Raw genomic sequence first — 23,648 nt, 5'->3', positions numbered from 1 at the left:
GATTTTGACACACTCGGAGGAAATGTGGACTCCTAGAGAAAAGTTGTTCTCTCATTGTGAATGGAGGATGGGAATATTTTATGTTCTCTTATGTTGTACAAAGGTTTTGCAGGTTTGATAGTTAGGAGATCCATTGATGGAGTCAATTTGGTGTTTCTTGGGTGAGCAAGGAGAATTGGTGGAGGTGCTTCATCAAAGTCTCCAAAATGGTTGTTGTGTTCAGTGCTTGCAGTGTTTTGTCCTTTGTGTGATTAAGACTAGGTTTAGAGTTTCAGATTGAACATTACATGTTTTCCGATAAAATATATTTCTCTTTTAGCTGTAAGCTTTTAGTTTTAGTGGTGCAAGTTTTTTTTGGAATCAAAACACCTCTTTTGGTCGAAGATGATTTTTAATCTACTTAATACATGTTCACAAACGAAGACCAGTGGATTTATATAGATAGGGCATAGGAATGAGAATGCCTCTTTTGGCCATAGACAATTTCACATTAACTAAAAATATTGTTATCAAATAAGACATAGTAGATATAACATAGCATTTTTTTTATTAAATATTAACTTAACAAGTTTATTAGCAAGTTGAAGCATTTACATTGATTTGCTTTCCTTATAAATATTCATGAGTATGCAGCATTGTGCTTCTTCATAGAAATTACTTGTTGCCAAAGGATATGCTCATGGATAGTGACATGGATGGAATCTTCTTAATGCTATGAGATGATATTAAGTTACTTCCTGTTTACCTAGACATGGTAATAGCAACCATTTGTTATTTAATTACTTTATTTGTTCTCATTGCAAAGAAAGTACTAGAAATATCATAATCATGTGTGTGATGTTGTTTCTGTTTGCTAGCTCTGTTATTTGTTAGGCTTGTGTGTTTCTATGCTACATTTTTCATTTATCAATTATTTGGAGTTAAGTTTATTCCTTTATGATTTGGAAGCATGAAAATCTCAGAGTCTTATTTTGTTCTCTGCAATTGTTTTGACAGTTGAATAAAGATAAGAGTCCATTTCAACTTACCTATGCTAATCAGGTACGCTTATTGTTTCTTAGTCTACATATCTTTCTTGTGCATATCAAGATTTATTTTGGAATTTGGCATCTGGTAAACTTTGAAAATCTTATTGATAGTCTTTGATTATTGAATGCATGTGAGCTGTTTTTAAACAAGGTGTATGACCATATTACCCCAAGTTTCTGGGATGGAGACACTAGGGGATGAGTTTTTTTTTGGGCCATTTTTGGGGGTGACACAGGATGGCCAGACTAACGCATGCTAGACAGTAAGGGCTGAGTTTTGGGGATGACTAGTTCTAAGTCCTTTCTTATAGTGCTAATACATGCTTAAAAGTTTATATAACTCTTTGCATGTAGCTAGGCAGTAGGAGCTGAAATAATTTTTATGTCTAGACTGTAAAGACTGTATGTCAATTAAAATCTGATGTTAGGGTTGAACATCAAAAGAAGGTTTTTAGTTAGTTATTAACCATTGATTCTTTTTGAGTAAATATTTTGTATATAAAAGTAAGTGCCTCACAGTTTTTTTTTTTTTTGTGTGGGGTGTAAAAACATCTACGAGCAACTTCACTAGAAATTTCTCTAGGCGTGTTTTGCAGGTTAAACGTTGTGGGGAGATGCTGAGAAAATTGCATTTCTTTAGAGAGCAAATAAGTAAATCTGGTCTATGTCCTTCAGATGGGCCTCTACTTGAAATGGACATTGATTTTGATGACCTGGAGGTATCTAAATTGATTTTCTCATTTTACTTATTGTAAGAGAATTACTATAACATATTTGTAGTCGTTAGTAATATTGTACCTTACATGTCTGCAGGCACAACTTGCTGAGTATGAGGCAGAACTTCAAGAAATAAATGCAAACAATGAGAAATTGCAGCGTACTTATAGTGAGTTGTCAGAGTTTACATTGGTGCTGGAAAAGGTAAGCTTGGATATTGTACCGTCCCATCATTTCCTTATAGTGATTACTTGTTTATTGACAGAAAAAACAGTGGTTGGAATATTATCAGTGGGTGATTGCAGTTTTTCAAATACAAATCTTGGTCTTAGTTTTATAACTGAATACTCTGTGGGCCTGTGGGGATCTAGACCAAAAGCCAGAAGTTGTATGATAGATTTTGGAAGATAAAGTGTAACTTGCAAGATGAAAATTTCTACAATTCTACCTAGGTAATCAAGAAGTTGAGACTGATTTGTGAAGTTGGAAATGAAATGGTCATCAATGATGCTGAACTAAATATGTGGTTAGTTACACCTCTTTTAATGTGACATTTTTTGCAACAAATTGTTGGTGTGTTTTTATGCACCTCGAACACAAAATAAAATACCAATGTATTCTATCCTCTCTTGAACAAAGACCTCTCAAATGCTAAGCTTCGTGATCAAATGAGATGACTCTAAGGTTTATACTATTAGGTCTTGACTTTATTCATGGATAGACTTAGTGTATTTGATGTGATATTGCTAGAATCACAAGGGGGACTTAAGTTTTGCATGAATCTTGCTGGAACATGAAGACTTAACTTGGAAAACAAATAGAAAAAGGAATTAAGGGTTAAGAAAGCTAATCTAATCCTGAAAATGTAGGAACTGATCCTTGATTAGGTGTGACCAAACTAAGCTTTGTTTCGCCATCAAGGAACAACTACACAAAACTGGTGCAATTTTTTAAGGATAAACGAAATATTTTCATATCACTAATGCACATCAACCACATGAACAATGAGCATGAAGTGATAGAAGTTAAGTTTTCACAAAAGTTCAGTTGACTACGCAGTTCGGTATCTTTATATACTTCCGAATGTAACTTGTGACGGGGGGACGATTATGAATGGAATAACATCTGATATATTGCATCTGATATCTATGGCGTTATTGTTCTGCATTACGTGCTTTATGTTTTAAGTTAGTCACTCGAGAGGGCAAACATTTGGTGTCGTTGCCTAGATGTACTCGGGAATGGAAAACGCGGATGGCGCACAGACACGATGGGCCTACCCATCGGTGAGATTAACCCAGAGGCCGATGACGCGCAAACGGAACAATCGTCGTGGGACGCAGAGCGTGATGGCAAGAGGCGAAGGGGAAATTGAACCCTGTAATAATCCCGACACAATGTTGAGATAAATTGTGGCCGAAAGGAAAAATAATAAAAGTTTTTTTTGTGTACATGACGTGTGCTTGCTATGTACGGAAGTGATTTATGCCCAATATATTAAATAAAGATAGAAATAAAAAAGCAGAAACAGACGAGTGGGAGGCTGCGCAGAGGGCCTTGATTCTGGAGCAACAAGTAGAACATAGACGGAGGCTGAGACAACTTGCCGAAGGGTGGCCTGAGGGGAACCAAGGAGGTGTCACGAAGGGTGCAGAAGCTGACGAAAATTTCTACGCGTTGCCAGAACACCGTAGGGTGCGGAGCCACGAAGAGTTTCTGGAGGAAACAAGGTTAAGGAGAGATCTAGTCGAAGAGACCCGGTATCGGTTCAGAAACTTATCCCTTACACCACAAAGTGAGGATCACCAAAGGGAGCCAGGAGTGGGCGCGGGTGACAACGAAGGGGAGGATAACCGTACGGTAGGTGCCACACTAGACAGGCAAAACACCGTACCTCCAGTCACCCACGCAGGACACACCACCGGCATCGGAGGGAGCGACGCAGGGGCACAGACACAGCCACAACCACCTCCAGGAAGACGACCCCCATCGATGGGGAGTAAACAGAAACTGCCGAAGTTCAATGGTGATGGGAAGGAAGATCCCGTCCGCCATTGTCGAACGTGCGAAACCATATGGTCAGCGAACGATGTTACCAACCAAAACGAATGGGTAACACAGTTCCCAACAACTTTAAGGGGAGTGGCCATAGACTGGTACTCAGACATGGATAAGGCCAAAGTCGGCACATGGCCCGACCTGAAGAAGGAGTTTGGGATAGAGTTCCGCCTCCTGAGAGATGACAATGAATAGTTGCCGAGATCTATGGAACGAAGCAGAACAAGAACGAGACTGTCCGAGCCTATAGTCAGCCGCTGAAGGAACTATTGGGAAAAATGGAGAGTCAACCAGCAGATGGGTTGAAAAAGCGATGGTTCGTGGAGGGATAAAGCATTCCCTCCGAAAGAAGATGAAAATCGTTCCACCTACATCGTACGAAGACGCATACAATAGAGCGATGGATCTCGAGAGCGAGACCAAGACATCGAAGAAAAAGAAGAAGAAGGATAGCTCGTTTGAGGAGGATGACTCGTCACAGGAAAGCAGTGGCGACAGCGAGGCTGGCAAATGGGTGCAAGCGCTCCAGAAAGACATGGAGCGAATGAGGAGGGAATTCAAAACAATGAGAAGCACCGGTCAGACTGAAGGGGACATATGGTGCACTGAGTGCAAAGAGGAGGGGCACACAAAGGGTCCTTGCTCGAAGAAGGCATTCTGCGAGATTTGCCAAGTGATGGGACACTCCACCAAGGAGTGCCCATACAACATGAAACCCGGAATACGCAAATGAACCAGGTGTTGTTCACGGAGCAGGCCACAATGTCCGCACTAGCGGGTAGGGGCCAACAAGCGAATAACAATGCAACCTCGGGAGGCTACCGAGATAACCGGCGGGGAGGACGAAACAACAATAACAACAATAACAACAATAACAACACAAGGAGCCGGATCCAATACGACTCCCAAGGTCGACCGATGGTACAATGCAGAGCGTGCACCCAGTGGGGGCACTTCGCCCGAGATTGCCCGAAGGGAGAGGCCACACAATATTTGTGCAAATGGTGCGGACTGAGAGACCACGAAGACGCCACCTGCTCGAAGTCCGGCGTCAACTTGCTCAATGTCGAGGAAACCAAAGAAGAGGAAGTGCTGGTCGTAACCCGCGCCCAAGCCAGACACGCAATGTGCCCTGACCCGGAGATGGAGAAGCGAAGGGCACGGGAAGCACGGGAAGAAGTTGAGAAAGAGATACGAGAAAGGGTGAAGGCGAAGGGTACGGCGAGTACTTCCAGCCGATCGGAGGCGGAGGATGCTATACTAAATCAAATTTTAAAATTAAAACTGGAGGTGCCTGTGAAGGTACAGGACCTCCTCCAGACAATGCCTCAATTACGAACGACGTTGCTGAATAATCTCTCCCAACCACGCACCAATACCAACCACCGCACAGATGTTCTTGGGGGGTCTGCAATAGACCCCATGCTGCTGGCAGTTAACACTGGAAGGAACCCGACCATTGTGGAGATGGGTATCCTTGGCACCATTCTAACCGATACCATCGTCGATGGTGGATCAGGAGTGAATGTTCTTCCAGAAGAAACCTGGCGGAAGTTGGGGAAGCTGACGCTGTGGCCATCTACATTCAATCTGCTCGGAGCAGATCAGCATGGAATCAAACCCATCGGGACACTGATGGGCCAACAAGTTACCATCGAGACGCAACCCTTCATTTTGGACTTCGTGGTAATCCCACTAAAGAAAAAAGGGTATGATGCGATCTTAGGGAGAGGGTGGCTGGTGGCAGCCAAGGCCACCCACAATTGGAAGAAGAACACTCTGTCTACGGAGAATGGAGGAAGGAAGTTTATCATAGACCTCGGGACGCAGTTGGTTAGTGAGGAACTGGCATCATCTTCGGAATCGGAGGGTGAAGGAGAAGGCAACCTGAGGAACGAAGGACGGGGTTGAAGGGAGCCCAACGACGAAGGGATTCTCAAACTAGAAGAGTGCTCCGAGGATGAGACAGGGTCATTGAACGGGCTCTTCCACTGGCAGATGGAGGATTACGAAATGTTCTAGAGCTACAGGCTCGAAGTAGAGGAACCAGAGCAAGCAACAGAGGAGGTGTACCTGTCGGAATACAGAGAATATTGGAAGGGAGACGCCTCAAACCTTGATGACGTAGATAATCCCAAGATTATTGGCAACGATTGGAACCCTGTGTGGAAGGCCGCAACCTTCAAAATCTTTATTATTCTTCTTCTTCTTATGTACGGGAAGGAGACCGTGGTTGCCGTAGAATTTGTGGTTCCAGGTCTTCGGATGGCCATTGGAAATAGACTTGCCACCAATGGATCCAAATTGAAACCCTACCATGCGAAGCACGCAGGAGACCCGAGAGGCCGGAGGGGGACCCGAGAGGATGGAAGGGGACTTGAGAGGCCGGGCAGGTGACTTGAGAAGCACGGGACCAACGCGGGAGACTCTTGGGTGAGGAAAACCGAGAAGGATGAAGGGCGATCCCAGAGACAGGGGACCCGAGCCGACAACTCTCTAGACAACTAAATTGGGAAATTGGAAAAAAAACAAAAACGTACGGCCGTATGGGTCCGTATGGTAGTTGATTGTACGACTGGGAAAAAATATATATATATATATAAAAAAGAATCCGTGTGGTCCGTACGACGACCGTATGAAAAAAAGGAGAGAAAAGGAGGCTCATCGTACGGTGGACCACCGGCGGTGGGACCACCGTGCGGTGGACCATCGATGGTGGGACCACTGACGGTGGAACCATCGTGCGGTGGACCACCAACGGTGGGACCACTGTGCGGTGGAACCATCGAACAGTGGGACCACCGTACGGTGGCAACACCAACGGTGGTGGGCACCACCGTCGTGCGGTGGACGCCGCCGCGGGTTAAAGCCGCGCAAACTAAAAGGAAGAAATAAAAATCCCGCACCATGCAACTCATGCATGAAGAAAGACACGCAGCCCACGCCAAACAAAAAACAGAAGAAGAGAAAAAAAAGGAGAGACGCGCACAACAACGTAGCCATAAGCGCAGCACCGCACAAACAAACACAACCGTACGGGTGGAGGGGTGTTGACCGCATGGGAAGGTGGCTGCAGGATTGCCGGTGTCAGTGTTGTTGTTGACCGTACGGGGAGTTTGTATGGCTGGGGTGCCATTGGGGTCGGGGACATTACAGTGAAAAAAAAAAAAATGACGACGAGATTTAAAATCATTCGATGGAGTCTGGAGCTAGGACACTGGAAATTTAGAGTGTAGAAGAAGGGTTTTGACATCATAAAATATCACAGAAATGATGCACGCCATGGACTTTCGTGTGGTTCTGAAGGTTGTGCCAGCGGGTTGTGGCCACCTCCATGCAGGAATGGTACGCTTTGAGGAACTTGGAGTATGTCTCGGCTGGACGTGAGGTTGCCTTGGTGGATGCACAGAAGGCTCGGGAGGAGCTGACCACCAGGTTGGAGGCAGTACTAGCGTGAGACTTAGCTCAGCGTACCGAGGAGTTGGATGCCGAGAGAGCAACGCCGATGGCTATCAAGGACAAATTGGCTAGGGAGATAGTATCATTTGAGTAGCAGTTGGTGGAGGCCGAGACTGAAAAGCATGTTTTGCAGACAAGTTTGGTTTAGGCACAAGAGAACTATGATGTCAAAGAGGCACTTGAGCATCGGATGGTAGTAGCCAAGGGTTTTCAGGCGAGGACGTAGCAGGTGTATGGGTTCGAGGACGCAGTAGGTGTGTGGGTTCCAAGCTCGACTGGCATCAGCAGTGCTGTTTAATGTCATCTCTATTTTGTATTTAGTCGTCCGGAGAGGACTTCTTTTCTTTTGGGGGGGATGATGTTAGCGGCATTATTGTACACAAACATAAGACTAGTTAATTAAGTTGTACTTGTCTTGGTTAGTTGGCAACCGCAGAGTGGTAGTTGCGGTGCGACGGTTGGCGTTCGCACCCCCTCGGTATCTTTATATACTTCCGAATGTAACTTTTGACGGGGGGGACGATTATGAATGGAATAACATCTGATATATTGCATCTGATATCTATGGCGTTATTGTTCTGCATTACGTGCTTTATGTTTTAAGTTAGTCACCCGAGAGGGCAAACAATTTCTTCTTTGTGTAATGCATTAACTCTCCATACTTGCAATGATCTTGGATCCTCTCATCTTGAAGCCTTTGTCTTGGACTACTTGCTTGTTATACTGGCAATGTTTCTTGGAGTTTTGGAGGAAATTCAAGATTGTAATAAGGTCTTTTCCTCATGTCGACTCTCCTCCATATTGTAGCATCTTTATCTCCTTATGTGATGAAGCTTTCAACCTTGATGTTGTTGTAAGGCCACTTGTGCTTGAGACTCAACTTCTTCATGTTGTAGTTACCTTTCCTTCACTACCTTCACTCTCTTGCATATTAGACCTTTGATGCTCTTGTTGATTCCTTTGATGTTTGAATGTCCTGAATCTTTGAGGTTGTGTTGTAATGAAGTGAATCTTCTCTATCATGTTGAAGGCTTTGATGCTATCTTCCCTTGGTGTGATCCACAGCCTATGCTTTCTTCCTCTTCTTTAGTCACCTGCAAAACAAACAAAAGGTCATCAAACACACTTGATATTGATTTTGCCAACCTCCAATCTGATATATAGTCCAAATGATGGTGAAATGATGAGCCAATTCCTGATTTCATGTCCAATCTTGACCTTTGATTAGGTTTTAATTTTCATCATGTGTTTCCTTCTACCTTTCAGGTGCATTGTGTAGTGTGATCTGCACAGATTGCATTGGGCACAAAATGCAATGCCACATGCACAAATGGCATTGAACACATAGTGCATGGTCAAGTGCACAGCAAGCTGGGCGCAAAATGCAGTTGGGAGTGTATAATGCGCTCAAGAGGGTTTGATACTTAGCCAACTTTTCAGGTTTTCAAGTCTAATTCTGCCATTCTGAGTTTTGAATGCTGCAAGCACTGATCATCCTTTCCTTTTGTTTTGTTCTCAAACTAACTTGACTCCCTACCCTCATCATGATGGGTGCATTTTACATGTGACCTTGCACAACATGGAGCGCATAATGCACAAGGGTATGCACTATGCACCCTAGGTAGGACTTAGGCAAAATTTCACAATGTTGATATCAAACTTATAGCCTCTTGATCTAATTTCTTGCCTTGGGTGCATTTAGATTAGGTTTGGGATCACTTTGAGGATGTTTTGAGATGTGAAGACCTAGGCGCACCACAAATGTAAGCATGCACAATGTGGGTGCCAAATGCATGAGGGTATGCACTAGACATTGAGTGTTCACACAAAGTAGACCTCCAACCCTTAGTCAAATTTTCATTGCAAACATCAAGCTGACTTCCTTGCTCCCTCTAAATTTACCACCCTAATCACCTTGGGCTAAGCTTTCTTTAAGACTTGGTGGAATTGATCCCTCTTTGTCTGGGCACAAAATGCACCCTGTCATGCACAAACTTGAGCGCAAAATACAGACGGAGCTGCACAACGCACCCATCCTTAGACTTAGCCAAGTTTTGATGGGATTTGTCTTTGAACTCATGATTCATTGCCAACCTAGCCATTCTCGGAAGAGTTTGACATTTGACTTGGTCATTGGATTGTTTTGGAGGTGCCCTAAGGAGTCTTAACATGGGCACAATTTGCATGTAGGAGGGCACAACATTGGGCGCATTGTGCAAGTGACCTTGCACTATGCGCTCACCTCTACACTTAGGCAAATTTTGTGAAGTTGTCATTTGACACTATAACTAATGGATTGAATTGCCCTTGGAGTGTATTTGGTTAGGTCATTGTTGAGTAAGGTTAGAGGCTCATGATCTTGGGCACAAAATACATCCAACAATGCACAACATGGGCCCCAAATACATGGGGTACTGCACTGTGCATCCATACCCACACTTAGATAAAATTTTACATTTTTGCTTCCGAACCTAATGGCATCTTGATCAAATGTGTTGTCTTAGGATCACTTAAGCATGCTTGGGGGTGAAGATACTTGGGCGCACCATACACATGCTACTTCACAACATAGGGCGCATAATGCAAGGATGTTTGCACAAAAGTCATAGGCTAGATTAGTCATCAATCATCTTAAGTGCATGATGCATAGTTGGTTTCACAAATCAATAGGATTAGCATGGGCAAATTATGTAGTAGTACTTGCAAAAAATCCAAGTGACTTCTCCAGTACTTAGTCAAATTTTAAGAAATTATCACTTTCAAGATTCTTTAATTGCTTGATTGAGTTGATCATCTCAAATACTTTGGGTGCATTTCATAGGGGTGTGTACATCATGGGCACATATTGCTCCTACTTATGGACAACCTAGGGTGGGATTCAAGTCTCCCTTTTGGTGCAGGGGCACTAGGCATGAAGACAACTTGGAGGACACCATGGAAGCATGACAAGGAGGTGTATGGGTCTAATAGACTCAATTATGATGTCTTGAAGCCAATTATGGCATTTTATTGTAATGATCCTAATGTAATGATTAATTGTCCTAATGGACCTAATAAGGCCATAGGACCAAATATAGGGTTTCATGGATATAGAATTGGGAAGGGTCTCAAAGGTGTTTAGACCTATTTGATAAATCATTTTGATCCTTTAGAAGTCATTAGGTTGGGGTAGAAGTCCATTTCATAAGAGTTTTAAATTCAAAAATTTGAAAATAGTGGCTAGTGTCATTTTGGGGGGAAAAGCTAAAAACTTGTTTGTTAAGCATTTTAATCATGAATAACTGATGGATTTCGGTTTGGGAAGTTAGGGGAAGGTATTAGAGAACCTTGGAATTCCATTTTGGTGTGGTTGGATGCTACAGTACGGATGTTGTACGGATTTAACAGAAAAAGTGAATAAAACCTTCATTTTCTTGCAATTTCTTGTGTTTTGTTGCTTGAAAGTGATTGATCTTTCATGGTATAAGCCTTGGGCAGTCATTAAACATTGTAATAAGTGATTTGGAATGATTTTGTAGCAGGTTTTGCTCAGATTTTGTCATTTGTGCTGACTGTCCTAAAATTTTCTGAGTTGTATCATTGGCATTGAAGGCCCAAAATGCAATTTGGAGCCTTTCTATGGATGTAAGGTCCTATTTCTCATAGAGGAGGCTCTATATAACATGTACATTATGATCCTAACCAAAAAATTTGCAGGAAGTGTGTTTTAACAGGTGTACACCATGAGTTTGATGAGGGAGAAGTGAGTAGGAAGCATAGCAAACTTATAGCAGCAGAAGATCTACCTCTTGGAGAGGGTAGTTTGATGATTGAAGTTGGTTAATATGACCAAGGAGATGGTGTAGGGACTTTGAATGAGCCCTGGAAGTGATTGGAAAGGTCTTAATTAGAAAATCCTCAGTTTTGGAGCTTAATGGTGAGGGTTTTGGGGTTTGCACATTAAAAGAGCACATAGAACCAATTTTATTGGATATTACTTAGTTTTGAGGCATAACTAAACACTGTTGCGAGTTTCAATATTGGGGAGGAATTATTTCTTACACTTGCTTTGTAAAACTTGGGTTTTTGGTAAGCAAATTTGTCCCAATCTTAGGACAGCAAAGGCACGGTCCAAAACAACCTACCCTAAATCTTTGATATGTTGTAGTAAGCCGAAAAGGGTGTCTGAAAATATTTTTTTTTTTTGGAGTTATTTGGGAAAAGTTGGAGAAAACAATTTATTTCAGCCTCAGGTGGCCTAATTGAGGCTCTAGGGCTAGTAGCAGACATAGTGGGGTTTGAGAGCATGGTGAAGACTTGAACCTTTGAAACTAGTTGAATCTTGTTGGATTGGGTTGGAATAGGTGTTTAACAACCTTAGGAGTCATTGTGGAGAGTGGATTGAGATTTTCCCTTTTAAAACCATTAAGGTGCCTTGGAAACACTAGGTAACTACAAGGAGTGTGAAGCATTTGAAAACATCTTTTCTTGAAATCACCTAAAACCCCTGACCCTCTGCATCAGATTGGTATTAGAGCAGTGAGTAGATCTCTTTGGGAAGGTTTTGACAAGATGACACCGAAGAATCAAATGGCTAGGGAAATTGAAGAGTTAAAGGAAGCCCTTGAAAGAGAGAAGAGGGAAAAGAGAGAACTTGAAGCAGCAAGAGAAAGAGAGAGAAGGGAGAGAGTGCAACTATCTGCAAGGATAGAAGCCTTAGAGAAGGAAAGAGAACAACCTAGGGTGGATGAAAACAATGAACATCTTGACTCACATAATGAAGGAAGTGGGCATGAAGAGCATAGGGAAGAGATAGTAGACCTTGAAGAGAAGAGGTTGGTAAGACTACTAAAGGCAGTACAAGGTGGAGTAATGAAAGGACATGTTGATTTACCTATTTACCAGGGAAGAATGGATAGTGAGGAAGTGCTAGGGTGGATAGAGGCCTTAGAAAACTACTTTGAGTTGGAAGACACGGATGATGACAAGAAGGTGAAATTTGCAAAGGCAAAGTTGAGGGGAACAGCATTAACATGGTGGAGTGGTATGCAGGCTGAGAGGATAGCAAGAGGATTGAATAAGATTACAAGTTGGGAAAGGATGAAAGCAATGATGAAGGCACAATTTCTACCATCAGATTTTGCTATACAAACAAAGAGGATGAGACAAAACTTGAAACAAAGAGACATGGATGTGATGACATACACAGAGCAATTTCATAAACTGAGCATTAGAGGAGGAGTAGAGGATGAAGATGAAAAGGTAGCAAGGTATTTGAATGGGCTAAGATATAATTTGCAGGATGAGATTGGGTTGAATGTTCCACAAACATTGGGAGATTGTTTTCAACTTGCAATAAGGGCTGAGGAGAAGTTGAAGAGAAAACAAGAGAGACAAGGAGGCACAAGAGGTAGAGGATCCATGAGAGGAAGAGGAGGAAGGTCTGCAAATGAATCACAAGGACAAGACAATAAGGACAAAGAGTCTACATTAGAACAAAGAGGTGGTTATAGTTATAGTGGAGGAGGTAGATTTGGTAGTGGAAGAGGATCACATGTATTCACAGGTAGGTGTTACCATTGTAATGAAGTTGGACATCCATCTTTCAAATGTCCTAAATGGGATGAAGCTGATAGAGGCAAAGATAGAAGAGTTCATTTGACATGTGAAGAAGAAGACAAGAAAGAAGACAAAGAACCATTGAAAGCCTATCCTATAACAGAGGGAGATTTTCTTATGATCAGAAGAGGTAAATTGCAGCAGCAAACATCAAATCAGGTATCCATCTTTAGGACACAATGCTTGAGTAAGGGTAAGATATGTAAGTTGATTATTGATTCTGGCTCACATGATAATCTTGTTTCATTTGATATGGTTTCTAAGTTGGGATTGCAAACATTTGATCATCCTAATCCTTATAATGCCACTTGGGTTAGTCAAGAGCAGCATGTAATGATTAGTCAGAGGGCTTATGTTGATTTCTCAATTGGTCCATATCATGATCATGTTTTATGTGATGTTATACCTATGACTTGTGGCCATATCATATTGGGTAGACCATGGCAATATTTAAGGAGGATAATCCATGATGGATATACAAATACATACTTGGTGCATAAGGGTAGTAAGAGATATTGTTTAACACCTTTGCCTTGTAGGGAGAAGTATGAGCATAATGTAATTTGTTTTGGAGACAAAATCAGGTTGTGTGAGCAGGGTAAAGAGGACAATGATACCGGTTGGAAGAACAAAACAAAGTTGCAGCAAAATAGCAGTCTTAAGGAGCAGCATGGTTGTAGTTTCAATAGCATAAGAGTTGGGGGTATTGATTGCCCGGTGATTGAGAAGAGAGATGTGGTTAAACCTCTGAGTTTGCAGATGATATCAGATCAGAACAATGATAAGAAGAGGCAAGAAGAGGTGAAGACACAAGGTCCTAGACAAGGGACTCAAAATCAGCTTTTTGATACTAATGTTTTTGGTAAAGTGAATGCAGGTTGTAGCAGGAGGAAGATTACCTTTGGAGAGTACCTTTTCCCTATTGAAAATCAGAAGACATCATCATTAAGTGGTTGGCACAAGACTGGTCACTCTTGGGACAAGAGTTCTTTGTTTGGTGGGGAGTATGGTGCAGGGGCACTAGGCATGAAGACAACTTGGAGGACACCATGGAAGCATGACAAGGAGGTGTATGGGTCTAATAGACTCAATTATGATGTCTTGAAGCCAATTATGGCATTTTATTGTAATGATCCTAATGTAATGATTAATTGTCCTAATGGACCTAATAAGGCCATAGGACCAAATATAGGGTTTCATGGATATAGAATTGGGAAGGGTCTCAAAGGTGTTTAGACCTATTTGATAAATCATTTTGATCCTTTAGAAGTCATTAGGTTGGGGTAGAAGTCCATTTCATAAGAGTTTTAAATTCAAAAATTTGAAAATAGTGGCTAGTGTCATTTTGGGGGGAAAAGCTAAAAACTTGTTTGTTAAGCATTTTAATCATGAATAACTGATGGATTTCGGTTTGGGAAGCTAGGGGAAGGTATTAGAAAACCTTGGAATTCCATTTTGGTGTGGTTGGATGCTACAGTACGGATGTTGTACGGATTTAACAGAAAAAGTGAATAAAACCTCTGTGATACCGGTTCTCCCCTATTTTGGTTGGGTCCTGGTCCTGGTCCGTGCTCGGTCCTGGTCCTGGTCCGGTTCGCTCTGGGTCCCACCCGGGTCCTGCCCAGGCGGCTGGGTTCCCTGTGGGTCTTGCCATGCAGGACCCACAGGGAACCCAGCCGCCTGGGCAGGACCCGGGTGGGACCCAGGGCAAACCCAGGAGGACCCGGGTGAACCCAAGCCCGTGGGTTCCCAAAAACGGTGCCCACGGGTTAGCAAGCATTTAAAAACAATAAAAAAAAATATTTTTAATCTTCTAATTACATCTAAACCCTAATCCGCCCCTCTATGATGCATTTCATGCATCAAAACATGCATTCAACCTATTCTACTTGCATTTTTGAAGATTTTTTCTCTACAATCAGGGTTCTTAGTTTTTGTATTTTTCTTCGAAGGTGACGACTACGAAGGTGTGAGACACGCATCAAAGGCATAGGAATCACTGGAGAAGAAGGATTTAGCCATTAAAGGTAAGTGAATTTGAATTTTTTTCAAGTTTTCAAGAATTTTTCCAAGTTTTTTTCAAATTTTTAAATTTTTTTTTAAAGTTTTTTAAAGTTTTTTTAATTTTTTTTAAAGAAGTCTTGTATATTTTTTTACACTTTGTATGCATAGTATGGGGTTATAATACCAAAATTTTAATAATTTTTTTCAATAATGTTGTGCGTTCTCTTTTCATTTTAGGTGCACTATTCATATAATCATACATAATGGCTGGAACTGGAAGTGCAAGTGCAAGCTCTAGTTCAGTTGCAAATGTCCGAAATGAAAATACCCCTTTAAAATTGATCAAGATTCACCACTTTGGCATTATACAACAATGATCACGCCAGTTTCTGGTGGTGGGGGTTTTGTTTGGCAATGCAACCATTGTGGCACTGAGTATACCAGCTCATACTATCGAGTGAAAGGCCACCTTTGTTTCATCCTTGGGCATGGAATAAAATTTTGTAAGGGATCAGATGGCAAGGCGCTGTCAAAAGCTCTAGTTTTGGGATATATTAGAGAACAAGAGGAAGCTGATAGGAGAAGTAGCAAAGCAAAGACTGATCATCCTCTTGTCCATCAAAGCTCAATGTCTAAGAGGCCTTCTAGTAGCATTGGCTCCACAAGACCAGCTGGTTCACATCCTTTCATGCAAAACCCACCAGTTGATGCAGTAGAGAATCAGAATGTTGTGGCTTCACGGAAAAGAGGCCCATTGGATTTTGCCTTCAAAAATGAACTGAGAGAGATTGCAGATTCCAAAATTGCACGTTGCCTTTATGGCAATGGGCTTCCTTTCAACCTTGTTAGATCACCTTACTTTCGGGACATGGTGCATACTCTTTGCAATACACCTTCTGATTATGTTTGTCCAGGGTATGAAAAGGTGAGAACCACCTTATTGGCAAAGGAGAAAGCATCCATAGAGTTACAGTTGAAGGTCATCAAAGATACATGGCAGGAAACAGGAGTGACCATTGTTTCTGATGGATGGAAAGATTGTAAAAATAGGCCATTGATCAATGTTATAGCAGCGTGTCCTAAAGGGGCAATGTTTTTGAAAGCAGTGGATTGTGAGGGGCCAGTGAAAGATGCAAGTTTCATTGCCAATATCTTGATAGAATGCATTGACATGGTGGGGCCTCAAAATGTTGTCCAAGTTGTAACTGACAATGCTAAAAATTGTAGGGCAGCAGGGACTATAGTGGAGGCTACATATGGTCACATCTTTTGGACACCATGCACAGTACACTCACTCAATTTAATCATGCAAAAGCTTGGCACACAAATTGATTTGGTGAAAAAACTATATGCGGAGGGCGAGGAGATTCAAATGTTTGTGACTAATCATCATATGTCACAAGCCATTTTCAGGACCTTCTCCAAGTTGGAGTTGTTGAAGGTAATTTATAATTACTAATTTTAAATTTTATTTTTTAATTTTTTAGTTTTAAATTTGTATTTTTTATAGACTTGCATTTGATATATGTTGTGTATTTTGTTATGTCATGTTAGGTTGCTGAAACACGATTTGCATCTCACACGCTCGTCTTAAGACGACTTCTGAAGGTGCGAGACGCCTTGAGTTCTATGGTCATCAACAGCTTGTGGAGTGTATGGAAGCAGTTCCACACAGAAAGAGCTCTAAAAGTAAGAGCATTGATCCTTAGTGAGAAATGGTGGGATGATGTGAAATATGTTTTGAATTTCACTGAGCCCATCATGAGCATGATCAGGTATGCTGATACTGATCGCCCATGTTTGGGCGAGATTTATGATGGCATGGATTGCATGGTGGAAAAAATAAAAGAAGTAATAAATAGAAAAGAAAATGACCCAACGGAAACATTTTTCAAAGTCGTGCAAAAAATTGTTGTTGACCGTTGGAACAAGATGACCACCCCCTTACATCTCTTAGCATTTGCTTTGACGCCAAAATTTTATAGTGCAGAGATGCTTGCAACACCAAGGAGGGTGCCACCATATAGAGATGCAGAGGTTGCTTCTGGCTATAGGGCTGCCTTTAAAAAGATATATCAAGATGAGGAGACAAGAAATATTGTCATGAGGGAGTTTGGCCAATTTGTATCTGCAAAAAATCATGATGTTGTAGCTCTTAATGCTAGATATGGGATGGATGCTGATGAGTGGTGGTATGTACATGGTCAAGGCTCCATTTACTTGCAGCCTCTTGCAATTAAACTTAACTCCCAAGTATGTATCTTTTTATTTTTTATTTTTATAGTTTTCCAATTCCATTTGATGCTATCATATTTTTATTTTATAATTTTAATTTATAAATTTCTAATTATGTTTTAACTTTTAACAGGTTGCAAGTTCTTCTTCAGTTGAGCGGAATTGGAGTACATACTCCTTCATCCACTCAGTCAAACGTAATCGTTTGGGTGCAAAGAAAGCTGAGGATTTGGTCTACGTACACTCCAACCTTCGTTTGTTGTCACATAAGGACCCTGAATATAGTGAGGGTGTAACAAGGAATTGGGATCTAGCCCCTGAGTGTGCTGATTTAGATGCTACAGTTGCACAACTTTGCCAAGTCTCTATAGACGAGGCGGTTATGGAATTTGAGAGAGACATAGCTAGTGGGAGTGGCATTCCATTTGATATTGGTTCAATTGATGCTGAATTTGAACCACTTGATGACCGTGGGCTTGGGTTGGATGCTTCAGATGAAGATGAATATGGAATTTAAATCCCATAGATGGCTTGTAATTTGAATGTTTAACTTTATACTTTATTGTGTCATGACATTTTCACATTTTGAAACTTGAAACTTGAATATTATCTTTTTTGCAAATTATGAATATGATATTACATTTATGATTTATGATATATCAATATCAGAATATTTATTGGCATTGGCAATTATGGATTTATGATTTATTGATTTATGATTTATCTGTTATCATCTATGTATCATTGTATGGGAAAGTTACATTGTATGTTTGATGTTTCATATTTGTATGTTTGAACTATGAACATATATAATTTTGATGTTTGAAGTTTGAACATATATATATATATATTAAAAAAAATAAAAATATATATATATATGTACGGACGAACCCGTACCCGTACCCAAATTTTATTTTTTTTTGCCGAATCCGCGAACCCGAACCCGAACCCGAATCCGAACCCGAATCCGAACCGGAACCAGTAACTTAGTAAAACCTTCATTTTCTTGCAATTTCTTGTGTTTTGTTGCTTGAAAGTGATTGATCTTTCATGGTATAAGCCTTGGGCAGTCATTAAACATTGTAATAAGTGATTTGGAATGATTTTGTAGCAGGTTTTGCTCAGATTTTGTCATTTGTGCTGACTGTCCTAAAATTTTCGGAGTTGTATCATTGGCATTGAAGGCCCAAAATGCAATTTGGAGCCCTTCTATGGATGTAAGGTCCTGTTTCTCATAGAGGAGGCTCTATATAACATGTACATTATGATCCTAACCAAAAAATTTGCAGGAAGTGTGTTTTAACAGGTGTACACCATGAGTTTGATGAGGGAGAAGTGAGTAGGAAGCATAGCAAACTTATAGCAGCAGAAGATCTACCTCTTGGAGAGGGTAGTTTGATGATTGAAGTTGGTTAATATGACCAAGGAGATGGTGTAGGGACTTTGAATGAGCCCTGGAAGTGATTGGAAAGGTCTTAATTAGAAAATCCTCGGTTTTGGAGCCTAATGGTGAGGGTTTTGGGGTTTGCACATTAAAAGAGCACATAGAACCAATTTTATTGAATATTACTTAGTTTTGAGGCATAACTAAACACTGTTGAGAGTTTCAATATTGGGGAGGAATTATTTCTTACACTTGCTTTGTAAAACTTGGGTTTTTGGTAAGCAAATTTGCCCCAATCTTAGGACAGCAAAGGCACGGTCCAAAACAACCTACCCTAAATCTTTGATATGTTGTAGTAAGCTGAAAAGGGTGTCTGAAAATATTTTTTTTTTTTGGAGTTATTTGGGAAAAGTTGGAGAAAACAATTTATTTCAGCCTCAGGTGGCCTAATTGAGGCTCTAGGGCTAGTAGCAGACATAGTGGGGTTTAAGAGCATGGTGAAGACTTGAACCTTTGAAACTAGTTGAATCTTGTTGGATTGGGTTGGAATAGGTGTTTAACAACCTTAGGAGTCATTGTGGAGAGTGGATTGAGATTTTCCCTTTTAAAACCATTAAGGTGCCTTGGAAACACTAGGTAACTACAAGGAGTGTGAAGCATTTGAAAACATATTTTCTTGAAATCACCTAAAACCCCTGACCCTCTGCATCACCTTTGCATTAACCTAAAGCATGGCAGTATTTACATATGCCTCTGCATAAATTCAGCTTTGAGCCCATTGTACCTAGGAAGATGCACAATTGAACAACTTAATCAAATTCTACCAAATTCTCACTTCCTCGATCCTAAGGATCCTGAAATGATATGCTTGCAGTTCCAAATGGAACTACAAATGGAACTACAAGCGATCTTACCCTTTCTAGCTTGTACATTGTCAAACCCTAATCAGAGATGTCTAGCATCCCTAGCAATACTTGATGACTTAGCAACATTTGATAATATTCCTTGCTAAATGACAACATTTGCGACTTTGCAACTTTAACATCTCTTAGTGACCTGACCTCAATTTTTCATCCTGGACTAACAGAACCAACCTCCACTCATAAGTAAAGGTTAACAACCAATAAACTATTGCCAAGCTAACAAAACGACCACCCCAAAAGTGAAAAGTGGGAGTCCCCATTTGCAATGGGGCGATGTGTGAAAATTTCACAACACAAACCCTCAAGGAAAGCCACATTTTTTCCAAATCTATATGCTTCTAATTACATAGGATGGCATAGCTTGAAGCAAAATGGGCAGATATTGTATGGAGGGGTATTTGAGAAAAGATCATTACAAACTGAATACATTCATGTTGGCATCCCCATGGTTGGGAGAATAGAGCCCAAACAAAGCTAAGCATAGAGTAGATTCTAGCTAGCTTAAAAGGGACCAGGTGAAAGTAGTTAAAATAAAAATGAAATGAAATGATTGTATTAATCTCCACAAGCTCAGATAGTCAATGGGACCACAAAGAAACATAGCACCTTGATGAGAAATTTACAAAGTGATGCTCCCTAACAAGCACTCTAACGAGGCACTAGGTTTTTCCTGGAGATTGGATCTGGAACTATGAAGTTTTAGTAGGAATTCTCCTACTTGTTTTTAGTCTCATCTCTTCAAATAGGGTAGCCATAGTATCATCTCTCTCAAGGCATTAATATATTTGACCCAGATATCACTATATGAGATACCATAGTTGCAAAAACTTGGACTCAGTAAATGCTTGGCAAGCCAAAATTTCCAAATATCATAAAACACATAAATTTGCAAAGCAATCTTAAAAAACAGGTATAAAACTAAATTTATAAAACTCACAAGTTGTTCTTCCTTCATTTAGAGATTAAAAAAATGAGTTCAATACACATCGTAGTGTCATTTGATATATCAATTTGATTATAAATTATAAATCCGCAGTAATATTTCACAAATTTCACAAATTTTTTTAAGTGGCTTTGTGGGTGCCCCTGAATTTGAAATATCTCTGGCTGATTATGATGAGAAATCTGATTTCTAAGCTAGATATATTTTGTTAAACACTTGGCACTTGACTGTCATAAAGTTTCAGACTGAGTTTTGGAGCATTAACCACTAAGAACAACTGAGATATAATTTGCAATCAACTTCTAAATAGGTATATAAACGTCTAGGATGAAGGTGCAACTAGTCTATAATGTAATTACACCAGTTTTGAAAGCAAATCATACACTTACAGCTGACTGTCATTTCATCAAACAGTTGTCATGAAACCAAAGGATAATGAGTAATTGATATGCAAACTTAGATTCCTTATTTATTCTTGAGACAATAGGTTCATTACAATGCTCTAACATGTATCCAAAGTCCTAGCAACCTATCACTGAATACTCAGAATGTCTGAAGACACAAGGCAGCCATGGTGGTCTGCATACAACTTGAAATTTCAAAGGAGAATGATGCCAAAAGGAATTTGATTATAATCGCCTTGCCTTGAGATTGAAGAAGCAATCAATATCCAAGTTTTGGAGCCCTCACAAATGCCAAATTGAATTATTCTTCAGAATCGCCCCTGCTGCAAATGAAGGTCTGATAATAAATTATTATCAGCTTCTAAGTCCTCTCTCACCTCCTAAAAATGATTGATGCTTCCTTTGAAATGTAGCGCTACCTTCAAAGGTGGAGTTCGATGGCTTCTAACCAACACAATAAGCCAATTCGAGGGTACAACCGACTGTTGCAGGTCTGTAGATTGGTAACAAATTATTACCAGCATGTAGGATCTCTTTCAATCTCTAAACCTTATCGCTGATCATTCCCAATGATAGCGCTTTCATCCAATGCTAGGTTTGTTGCCCAAACAAGAAGATCTTGTCAAAATCGTGGTAATGGTAAATGTAGTTTGAACTGCTTCAGATCTAAGTTTACCCCTGCATCTCACGTCTTCACCTTCAAAAACATTCTAAGATGACATCGCCTTGAATCCCACAATGAATAGATGCCAATGTAATCTCCTATGAGCAAAGTTGTGGGTTTCACCTTAGCCGTGGCAGGTCTGAAAATGACTGAGTTAAACTCAGTAAACCACAAGGTGTAATCAGCATATATGTAGTCCAAACAATGAAGACTATCACACCCAAATATCTCCCTTTGTCTCCTCCAAAATCTTACTCTAGCACGTTGGCCTTTGGCTACAATTAAGCACAATCGAGATGACTGAAGTATCACCTCCTTAATGCAACCCCTCGGATGGCCTTCCACTCCCTCAATTATGCCATCTATGGGAGTTTTCGTTCCCAAAGACCAAAGTCTGCAGACACCTCTCGGTTCTACAAAACCCAATCAAAACAATATCCAAATCCAAGCTGCCTTGAAGCTTCACTTGATCTCCTTTAATACTTTTTCACCCCAACATCCAGAAGCTTCTAGAAGTGACATAATAATATAATTTTTAATTAGTCACTTTATTAAATTAATTAAATATAAAGTCATCTTTTATTTTTCAATTTATTTGATAAATTTATAAATAATTAACTTAATATTATTATTTAAAATAATTAATTAAGCTATCGATGAAAAAATCCATGAAAAATAACAATTATTTGGACAACTTAACTAATTAAATTAATTAATCAATTCTTCTCCAAAAATGGGGACATTACAGAATTCGATGGTAATAATTCCTGCTGAGGATTAATATCATCCTTAGGCTATCATGCACATCCAATGGTGCCCCTAGTGATGCCTTGCTTTTTGCTTCCTCATGTGCTGCTACATTTTCTGCCCATTTTGTTATCTCCCTCTCCAAATTAGTGATCTCATTTGTGGAATTCTTGGCTCCACATCCTCATCAATTGAATCTAAATATGAATCAATGTCATCTAGGTGAATTGCTTCACATGTTTTTTGCCCATCAATCTTTTTGGCATGCAGATGAAGGTTGTACTGCATGAAAACAAAGTTATTTAGGCATTTTTGAGTTAATCAATCATGCTTTTTTGTGTCAATGGCGTCAAATCTCCTCCAATTGCACTCACACCTAGAAGCACTGATAGGACAAAATGCCAATGACGAGGGTTTAAAATTAGGTATTTTTGCATCAATATCAGATGAGCAAAAATCTTCAAGGACAACATTTAAAATATTGTTTGTCTTAGTAAACTTAAACAAAAATTTAAAACATGGACTTATTAAACATAAGTCTTAGTTAACATATTTGTATTTTTAACCTGGCTATGTTGTACCCATATGAATTTTTGTATGATGCTAAAATCAAGCTGAATTTCGTCTTTTCAATAAGAGTCTTGTTTGTCCAATGTTCTTGTCGTCTTTCTTTTGTATCATTGTAGAGATCATGGAAGGAAGCATCTAGGTCATACTAATTTCCATCAAGCAAAAATGAAAGATTATCACCAAACAATGCCATCTTATTACGAGAAAGATAATTTTCAAAGGTCAAAATCCTCTATGAAGCATACAAAGTTTCAAAATTGGAAAGTGCTCCTTGCTTTTGTAGGCATGCACTTTATCAGAGGTTCTTGTTTTCAAAATTAAAAAATAGAAATTGCTATTCTTCGGTGCGCACTTGTGTATGAGATGACAAAGAATTTGAAAGCAACTTGTAATATTCAGGCATGCACATGATAAAGTGAACTTCACATGTGATGTGCACATCTTTGATTGGAGGTTTACACTTCAAATGTGAAGAAATTCAAATATTTAGGTGTTTGTCTATCTTACGGTAGAGTGCAAAACAGAGCTACATGTATTAGGGTGTGCATAATTGAAGAGAAATTGTGTTTCAAACCAAACATCAAATCCTGTAATGAGGAGTGCACTAGTACGAAGACAAATTTTCCTATGCTCCCCCAAGTTTCTGGTACAGGGATGACAGGGGATGGCAAGATTTTTTTTTGGTATGGGGATTCTTTATGGCCATTTTTTACCCCCGTTGTCCCTGTTTCAAATATGGGGATTTTTTTGGGTATTTTTTAGGGGACAATTATTGAAATAAGGAAAATTTTAAAATATAAGAAAATTTTAAATATCCATAGGATAACATCGACAAAGCATTCATAATAAACATTATAAAACCTTTGTTAGCATGGGTAATTGGATAGGAATCATCATGTGCCTTTTATATATAT

At 40.1% G+C, this 23,648-nt stretch overlaps 2 protein-coding genes across 4 annotated transcripts in view; both read left to right on the top strand.

Moving 5' to 3' along the window:
- Positions 1–23,648, top strand: part of LOC131038929 (V-type proton ATPase subunit a1) — a 134,429-nt gene that overhangs the window by 15,622 nt on the left and 95,159 nt on the right. For 2 of the 3 annotated variants that reach the window (XM_057971532.2, XM_057971531.2), the window contains exons 2-4: positions 997–1,041; positions 1,625–1,747; positions 1,842–1,949. In XM_057971532.2, coding sequence (XP_057827515.1) covers positions 997–1,041; positions 1,625–1,747; positions 1,842–1,949 — 276 coding nt within the window. Of the gene's footprint in view, positions 1–996; positions 1,042–1,611; positions 1,748–1,841; positions 1,950–23,648 lie in introns of all 3 variants that reach the window. The other variant, XM_057971533.1, reaches the window with a different exon arrangement.
- Positions 16,605–17,777, top strand: LOC131873914 (uncharacterized). Its single transcript, XM_059217046.1, has 2 exons — positions 16,605–17,117; positions 17,233–17,777. Exons 1-2 carry the CDS (start codon positions 16,626–16,628, stop codon positions 17,614–17,616), a joined length of 876 nt encoding a protein of 291 aa, XP_059073029.1. The 5' UTR covers positions 16,605–16,625; the 3' UTR covers positions 17,617–17,777.

This window comes from Cryptomeria japonica, chromosome 3, assembly GCF_030272615.1.
Source record: "Cryptomeria japonica chromosome 3, Sugi_1.0, whole genome shotgun sequence".
Lineage (NCBI taxonomy): Eukaryota > Viridiplantae > Streptophyta > Pinopsida > Cupressales > Cupressaceae > Cryptomeria > Cryptomeria japonica.
This window is presented reverse-complemented; position numbering and strand designations above follow the sequence as displayed.

Coding starts and splice junctions, on each gene's coding strand:
- LOC131873914 (XM_059217046.1), top strand. CDS start 16,626: ATGAGCATGATCAGGTATGCTGATACTGATCGCCCATGTTTGGGCGAG. Junction 17,118..17,232: donor CAATTAAACTTAACTCCCAA/GTATGTATCTTT, acceptor AACTTTTAACAG/GTTGCAAGTTCTTCTTCAGT.